An 8,854-nucleotide genomic window follows, 5' to 3' on the forward strand; every position below is an offset into this window, starting at 1 on the left:
AGACGGATCATGTTTCGAAACTAAACTTTCCATAATGGTAGTACTAAACTAGCTCGGGATTTAACGGAATAGCCCTCACCTTAGCAATGAAGAGAAGTGGTATATATGACCTCCAGCTGCTCAAATGGACTCCAAATCTGAAATCAGATCGAAATTTCGAGTCAGAACGCCTTTCGAACGGTTTAAAACGGGTATTTACGGAAAAGTCAACTCGTTGGTCAAAGTCAACCCGGTCAAGCTTTGACCAGAAATCGATTTGACTAAACCGACCGGTTTACCCTAACCGAAACGAAATCAATTTAAACCGGTCAAACCAGTGGTTAACCGAGTCAACCGAGTTGACTCACTGAGTTGACTCGGACGAGTTGACCGAGTCACCGGCGAGTTACCGGCGACGGTCAACGGCGGCGACGGCGGATATTCCGGCGGCGGGGGACGGTGGTCCGGCGGTGGCGACGTTTTCCGGCGGCGGCGCGTGTACCTCACGCGCGCAGAGGCGAAACTTCCAGAGGCGCGTGCGGCTTCGTCCGGACTCCGATTGAGGCGTTTTTGGTGGCCACGGATTCGTCTCGACGAGAGGAACACGATGGTAGTCTTGGATTCACGAGATTCATCACGGTTAGAAAGTTATGGTCGATTTACTAAAACGGCCGAAACTTAACTCAAAAACATGGCGGTTTTCGATTACCTTTGGTTGCGGATGATGGTGGTGACGAGCTTGACGACGTCCTGGCGTGTGGTGGCTCTGGCGACGAGCTCAGGTGAGCTTTCTTTCTTCTTCTTCTTCTTCTTCTCTCTCTCTCTCTCTCTATCTCTCTCTCTCTCTCTCTCTATCTCTCTCTCTCTCTCTTTCTTAAGTTTTATAGAAGTTGGAGATGGTGGGGAAGAAGGTGGAGATGGTGGAAGAGAAGGTGGAAGTGGTGGGGTTGGAGAAAGAAGTGGAGATGGTGGGAGTGGTGGGTCATTACAGAATCAATCTTCAGGTAATCTTCCCAATTCTTCAGTTAATTCTTTTTAATCCAAGATCAATCGATATCCGTATACCCAACCGTTATTCCATCACCACCAATTCGTTGTATAACCTAATCATCATTTTTAGCCGTAGCGGAAAAACCTTCACAGGGGCCGTACACAAGTCCACCGCCGATTGGTTATCCGACCAGAGATGCGGTGGTTGGTGATCCTCGGGTATCGTCAGTGGAGACGAAGTCCAAGGGTGATGGGTTTTGGAAAGGATGGTACACATTTATCTTGATTCGTATAATTAATTTCAGAAAACGTTCTTCATATATTTATAATTTTAACAAAACCCATTGAATTTTATTCTGTAGACTAATAAGTGCTTCTAGTCATACGTTAATCTTTTGGAAAATATTTATACAGTACGCAAGTCTTTTGTTTATTTTTTTATTTTTGGGAAAAAGTCTTTTGTTTCTTTATGGTCTGTTTTGTAAAATTTATGTGTTTCTCTATTTTGCTGGATTTTTTTTTTTTAAATCACCAGAATTTTTTTTTAAAAATATATAATTCAGCTTATTTTTTTTCTAAAAAAAGTGTGTTCATATTTTAGTTATTTCAACCTCTCATATTCTCAGCATAATAATCGCAAAGAAACAAAAAGGCTTACAAGTTAAGCTAAGCTGGTCTTGTCTATTGGCAGCACAGCTGCCATATGCTGCTGTTGTGTCCTGGACGCATGCTTCTGAGACTTCGGAGTTAAAGATTTTATGCAGATTATTGCTGTAATAAAATATATTTGATGATTTGTTGTGTTACTTAATTACTCTTTATATGTGGAATAAACTCTGCCGATGGTTGTTTTAGTTATGTTTCGCAATATAAAAGATCATGCTATATATTAAAGTGATCGAGTTAGGTTTATCGAACTAATACCAAACGGATGTGATTCGGTTCCTCACGCAATTTTGAATGACCAAGACGAGGATTGTGGCTGGCTAACCCAAATAGAATAGTTAGGTTTTGAAAATGTTTTTTTTTTCGAAAATTATCTTTATTAAAAAATAAAAGAAAAACATAGTGGGAAAATGTATCTTTATTAAAAAAAAAATGTATCTTTATTACGCATGAAAACGCAGTAGCAAAGTAAGAGGATATTTTCCAACGAAAGTAATATATTTATTTTTCATATTATTTCATATCTACTTGTTTAGAACTATGCATGCAGCATGCTACTTGTTGTAATACGTAGAGATTAAGTTCTAAAACATGCATAAATAATATACAATGACTAATTCGTGAAAATGTCAGTTGATTGATCTACAGTTATCGAATTGTTTGACGTTATTCTACATGGTTGTCGAAAATTACGTTAGAGAAACCTTTCGTCCAATTGATTGATAGCTGGCAGCCGTTTTTTTTACCACGAATGTCGCCGTCTTGACCTCTGAATACCCTTCATTATCAGGTCTTCAGTATTTAATATTATTTTCTTTCAGCCCTGATACAAATCGGTCAAAAGTATCGACCACTTATCTTAATCACAAAACTATTCCAAAAAAAAAAAAAAAACATGTACAACCAATGTCATATTCAAATGCATATAAGAACTTTATATAGAGAAATCATATTGTAAGATAAAAAAATGGTTCTGTTTTACTGTAAAAAAGTAACTTTCTTTTGCTAAAAAAAAAAAAGGGGAAGACTTTGGACCTTCATTTTACAAGACAAGACTTGTGTTTTGTTGTGATGTTTTGTATGGATTTCTATAGCCAAGCCCATTTTATATGGGCCGCCTTTAGGGTTTTCCGTAGGACACATATAAATGCCGAAAACCTAAACATTTCTCCGTTGGTTGTCTCTGCAACTAAACCCTTTTCGCCGGAAGAGAGCAGCAGCCATGGTTAAGTTCCTGAAGCAGAACAAAGCTGTGATCCTCCTCCAAGGCCGTTACGCCGGCAAGAAGGCAGTGATCATCCGCTCCTTCGACGACGGAAACCGTGAGCGTCCTTACGGACACTGCCTCGTCGCGGGACTGAAGAAGTATCCGAGCAAGGTCATCCGCAAGGACTCAGCCAAGAAGACGGCGAAGAAATCTCGAGTCAAGTGCTTCATAAAGGTCGTGAACTACCAGCATCTGATGCCTACTCGTTACACATTGGACGTGGATCTGAAGGAGGTTGCGACTGTGGAAGCTCTGGCTTCGAAGGACAAGAAGGTGGCGGCTCTCAAGGAGGCTAAGGCTAAGCTCGAGGAGAGGTTCAAGACTGGAAAAAACAGGTGGTTCTTTACCAAGCTTAGGTTCTGAGATCTTTTTGTAATGGAATTTACAATATGCTTATGTAATTTCGAGAATGAATGTGGAACCATGTTTTGGATTGGTTTAAGACCGTTTGGTTTGCAGTTTAATTCTTAGAGGTTTTTTCATTTTTAGTTATGATCATTTTTGCTATATTGGTGCGTTTATTAGTATATTGTCACTGGTTTGATCAAATCTGGTTCCGGTTTTACAACGTTGGATTGATTTTTATTGAAATGGGATTCGTTTTTTGTATGATCATCAATTTTTGGTGTCAGCTTGGTTTTAAAAGGCTCGTCCTTTTTGGAGCCATGGCGATGAGCAAAACGCCTTAGGCATCTCCATAAAACGCTAGTTTGATGTGCCATAAACACGCTTAGGAGATTATCTCAGGATAGAGCCCCCTCTTCAGAAACTGGATGCTCTTGCTTCCACTTACTGTTTTCTCAATCTTGTTTTTGTCAATCTTGTTTTGTTGGCTTGCTTTGATGTGTTGGCTGCTTCTCTCTATTTCTTGAGAATCTGTTAAAGCTTTTCCCATCTCTCTGATGATAATGATATTGTTTGACTTGTTGGCTTCCATGGTGGAAATAAACCAAACAAATTGCCTTGTTCTTTGCGTTTGTTCATCTCTGTGCTGTGTAATGGTTACAATCTGGTATTTCTACCATAGTGACAATGTTTGAAATGTTCAAAGTTCTAACCATCTGGATACGCATTTATTAAACACGCAGGAGTATGAATGTATAGGCTATTTTATACAGTAAAATTTTAAACTGGTTTATGAGCGTTACAAAGGTATTGCAATTGGAATATCTGTCACCGAGTCTATGAAAACATGCTCAAGTTGTCACTCCATATACTGTATAACAACAGAAAAAAAAAAAAAACACAAGAAACAAAAACATGAGGAGCACGTTTCATGATGAATTAGAGGCAAACTAAAGACCAAATTAGTCATTGACGTAAGACGTTATGTCAATCACATCCAACTCTAGAGAGGCTACCATCGTCTCTTCCGCTAATCATATGAAAGAAGAACAAAACACGAGTTTCTTTTCTCTTCCATAAGACATTAAGCCTGTTCGTTTCATCGTCGCTGCTTTCAGCGGCAGTGTTTAAAAACATATGGTAACAGACACAAAAAAAAAAAAGAGAATGGAAAGTTAACAGAGCCGCAGATTGATTGCTCGAGATATAAAAGACGTGACGCCAGTGTCGCTGAAATTTTCCGCGTCTGCGTCGGTGTCGGTTTTGTTTGTCATTAGCTGCCGCAGCGGCGGGAAAACAAATCACCGGTGTTGTATGTTGCTGGATGAAAGGCTTAATTACCTGACGCTGCGGCTGGACGCGCGATGAAGAAACGAACAGGGGTATTGCATCTTAACAAACGCCCTCGTCAACATCTATGACTTAGGATATGGTTCTTTCACTGCATACTCGTATGGAAACATTTGTATTGAACACTTAAAGTTAATACCGCTTTGGCTTTTTATAGAATAGAAGCCAAGAAACTTTTGAATGTTTCTAACGACAATCAAAACCTCTTTTTGAATAAAATGTCATCAACAGCTGCTGAATATGTTCATACTACTAAATGAACAATGTCATGTCACTAATATATATATATGTAGGGATCAAGGTCACAGAACAATATCACCACTTACCACAATTAAAACGCACAAGCAAAAAAAAACGAAAGGATGATAGGAACCATCTTTCTTCTCTTCTTTTATATTTCAAGTTCTTCATACACTTATGCTTCTCTTACACTGTGTCGTCCAGACCAAAGGGACGCACTTCTCGAGTTCAAGAGTGAGTTTAATGATGAGGGAATTCAGGGTGCTTGGACCTCGTTCTGTGTCACCTCTTCTCCCAAAAGAAAATCATGGGAAAACAATACCGATTGTTGTTATTGGGACGGTATCACATGTGATGCTAACTCAGGTGTGGTGATTGGGTTAGACCTTAGTTCCAGCTGCCTCCATGGCCATTTCAAACCCAACAGCAGTCTTTTCAGACTGCAATATCTCCGGAGTCTGAACCTTGCTTACAATGATTTCAATGCCTCTTCAATCCCAACTAGGATCAATGAACTCATGGGCTTACAAAGACTTGACCTTTCCTACACTTCATTTTCTGGTAAAATTCCAACAGAGATTCTTCACCTAACCAAGTTGGTCTCCCTCGATCTTTCTTCTATTTTTATGTATCCTCAGACTCTCTCATCCCCTGGAAAACCATTTCTTTCTCAACTTGCACAGAACTTAACAAACCTTAGACAACTTGATCTGAGCCATGTAAACCTTTCCTCAGAAATTCCTCAGGTGATGATGTCAAACCTGACCTCTCTAAGATCAATCCGCCTTCATGATTGCAACTTATTTGGTAAATTTCCACGGCTGAGTCCTACTATTCGATCCATTGATTTGAGTGTCAATCCAAATCTAGAATCCTCTCTCCCAGAATTCGATGCAAATAACTCTCTTGTATATTTGGACGTCACTGATACATCTCTTTCAGGTAGCATACCAGACTCTGTCAGCAACCTCAAACACTTGAAGGTTTTGACATGTTTCAACTGCAAATTCACAGGGAAGATTCCGTTTTCAATTGGAAACCTTTCTCATCTCAACATTCTTGACCTTGGTTATAATAACCTTGCTGGTGAAGTCCCATCTTCATTCCAGAATCTGAACCGAATGACCGATCTATTCCTGGTTAATAACAAGCTTAGCGGCAAAATTCCCACTGCGCTATTCAATCTTACAAAGTTGTCGGTCTTGAAACTTGCCTCCAATCAGTTCACAGGCACGCTTCCTCTTAACATCACTTCACTCTCCAACTTGAATGTCTTTCACGCAGCCTCGAACTCTTTCGTTGGAACAATCCCTTCTACTTTCTTCAACATTCCTTCTCTGGTGAGTCTTGATCTGGGTGATAACCAATTCAGTGGCCCTCTTGAGATTGGGAATATATCTTCTATGTCTAAGCTACAAAGCTTAGATCTTTCAAAAAACAATCTCACAGGAGCAATCCCTACATCCATATCCAAATTAGTCAGCCTTGTGTCTCTTGATCTTTCCTATTTCAACATCAGAGGCCCACTTGACATCGGTATCTTCTGGCATCTCAAGTCGCTCCAACAACTTACTCTATCCCACATAAATACCACCACTAGTATTGATTTGAATGCAGTTTTATCCTTGCCTCTCAAGTCGTTGTATATCTTGGATCTCTCAGGCAGCCACGTTGCAGTAGAAAACACGAGTTCAGTTTCCACCGTTTCATCGCAGCAGTTGGAAAATGTGTACTTGTCCGGCTGCGGTATAACAGTGTTTCCTGAGCTTATAAGATCTCTACAATATATCTTTATCATAGATCTTTCTAACAACAACATCAAAGGTCAGGTGCCCGCATGGTTATGGAGAGTAGCAACTAATGTTAATCTTTCCAACAACACAATCAGCGGTTTCAAAGAATTCCCAAAAGATCTCTTCTCAAGAAGGGCGATAAAGACATTATATCTGAGCAACAACAACTTCTCGAAAGAGATCCCCAGATCAATATGTGAAATGACCTCTCTAGGAATCGTTGATTTATCAAACAACAACTTCAGCGGATCTGTTCCATATTGCCTCAACAATCTCATCAGGAGGTCTCTTTCAGTTTTGAACCTCGCTAACAATCACCTCAGTGGAAAACTAGCAGACATATTTGCCAACGAGTGCATCCTAAGGTCACTCAATGTTGGTCACAACCAATTGGTGGGGGAACTTCCAAGATCTCTGTTGGATTGCTCTTCTCTGGAGGTTCTAAACATGGAGCACAACAGAATCAACGACACTTTCCCATTCTGGTTGGAATCATTGCCAAACCTACACATACTGGTTCTCCGCTCTAATGAGTTTCATGGGTCATTACAATACCATCCAAAGGTGGCATCTTTCTATCCTCAGCTGAGAATCATCGACATATCACACAATGACTTCACGGGAACCTTACCGTCAGACTTGTTCATGTACTGGCAAGCTATGCACTCGGAAAGAGATGGTTCACAACTGGAGTACATTGGACAAGGCCCCTACTACCATGACTCAATTGTTTTGATGAACAAAGGAATAGAGATGGAATACACCATGATCCTTACAATCTTCACATCAATAGATATTTCAGGAAACAGACTACAAGGCATCATCCCTGGATCTATTGGTCAAGTGAAAGCTGTTATAGTGCTAAATCTATCAAGCAACGGTTTCGTGGGCAACATACCTTCATCTTTGGCGAATCTGAATCAGCTTGAGTCACTGGACTTATCGCATAACAAGCTCTCGGGCCACATCCCTCCTGATCTCGGGCAGTGGACAAGTCTATCTACCATAAGGGTGTCACACAACAAGCTCGTGGGCGTGATTCCGACAAGCACACAGTTTCAAACGCAGAACGCTTCGGGTTTTGAAGATAACGTTGGACTCTGTGGTCCTCCTCTTGATCAGTGTCGAGTTGGGAATGATGATTCGCCGCTTACACAACAAGAGGAGGATGATAAAGAAGAAGTGTTGAGCTGCCATAGGTTTCGCACCTGGTATCGTGCTTGGATTAAGCATTGGGCACTTCAAGTTACGATCATAGAAGGCGCAGGGTAACTCCTCGTTAGCTATGGATCCTGAGGTACTTTCCACGAACATTTCTCAGCTTTTCCTTTAGATCAGATCCATGCATTCGCAGAGTTGAATTTTTCGATTTAACCAAAGAGTTTGTGCTAATTAGATACCCTCACTCATGAAATTGAAGAGCGGACAAGAGTCGGGGAGGAGGATCGTTAAGTGCATTTGAAATTGGGCCAATACAGTGGGCTTGAATAAATTAGGCCAGTGCTTACGGATGAGAGATTAGCGAAGACGTTTAACCTCTTTCTTATTTGTTTTTCTTCTTAAAGTTTGCCCATCTATCCATTAAACTTCAACTCTCTTTTTTTTTTTCCTTTTGTTTTTCTGTGCAACCGATAATCGTATATCCTTTTATGAAGATCTATTGCAAATACATACGCGATCTATTCAACAGAATTTTATTTTAAAAGCTACATAAATAAAATCGTTTTACCTCAAAACTTTAGTATCATATTATACAAAAGTAAAATGGGAAAATTAGAAAAATATACCCAAATAGATTCTCATTTGGTAGCTAGAAAAAATATACCCTAATGCAAATATTTGATAGTAATTTTTATATTTAAAATCCTAAACAAAAATAATTTTAAAAATCTAAGAAGAAAAAAAATATTTTTTTTTGTTAAGATTAAAAGACGAAGAGAATCTTACAAATCTATTTTATTATGATTTTAGAAAGAGAAAATGATAATCTCTTAAAAGTTTTAAATTAACATAACTGTAACATTAAGCTGTACGTATATATTAAGATTGTGACATGTGTTTATTTTTATAAAAAATATATAATTATCCTATTCAAAAAATATTTGATAGAAACTTTTATTTTTTATTTTAAATCAGAAACAAAAAAAATTTGTAAAAATGTATTTGAAAGTAATTTTGTTTAATTTAATTTTCGTTTTCAAAGATATTAAAGAAATATAATTAT

The 8,854-nt window shown here is 39.0% G+C and overlaps 1 protein-coding gene, 2 long non-coding RNA genes and 1 pseudogene across 3 annotated transcripts in view; 3 read left to right on the forward strand and 1 right to left on the reverse strand.

Annotated features, from left to right (window-relative positions):
- Positions 1-938, reverse strand: part of LOC106293186 — a 10,688-nt gene extending 9,750 nt beyond the window's left edge. The window contains exon 1 of the long non-coding RNA XR_001260392.1: positions 80-938. This is a non-coding gene — a long non-coding RNA (uncharacterized LOC106293186). The remainder of the gene's footprint in view (positions 1-79) is intronic.
- A 36-nt stretch (positions 939-974) lies between these two features.
- Positions 975-1,823, forward strand: LOC106293185. The gene is made up of 2 exons (XR_001260391.1): positions 975-1,238; positions 1,661-1,823. It is a non-coding gene; the product is annotated as an uncharacterized LOC106293185 (long non-coding RNA).
- Positions 1,824-2,808: 985 nt separating this feature from the next.
- LOC106292630 (60S ribosomal protein L27-3) lies at positions 2,809-3,451 on the forward strand. Its single transcript, XM_013728256.1, has one exon. The coding sequence runs from the start codon at positions 2,858-2,860 to the stop codon at positions 3,263-3,265; it is 408 nt and encodes a 135-aa protein (XP_013583710.1). The 5' UTR covers positions 2,809-2,857; the 3' UTR covers positions 3,266-3,451.
- Positions 3,452-4,811: 1,360 nt separating this feature from the next.
- On the forward strand, positions 4,812-8,022 carry LOC106343978 (annotated as a pseudogene).
- The last annotated feature ends 832 nt before the right edge of the window (positions 8,023-8,854 follow it).

The sequence above is a fragment of the Brassica oleracea genome, chromosome C5 (assembly GCF_000695525.1).
Source record: "Brassica oleracea var. oleracea cultivar TO1000 chromosome C5, BOL, whole genome shotgun sequence".
In the NCBI taxonomy this organism is placed as follows: Eukaryota; Viridiplantae; Streptophyta; class Magnoliopsida; order Brassicales; family Brassicaceae; genus Brassica; species Brassica oleracea.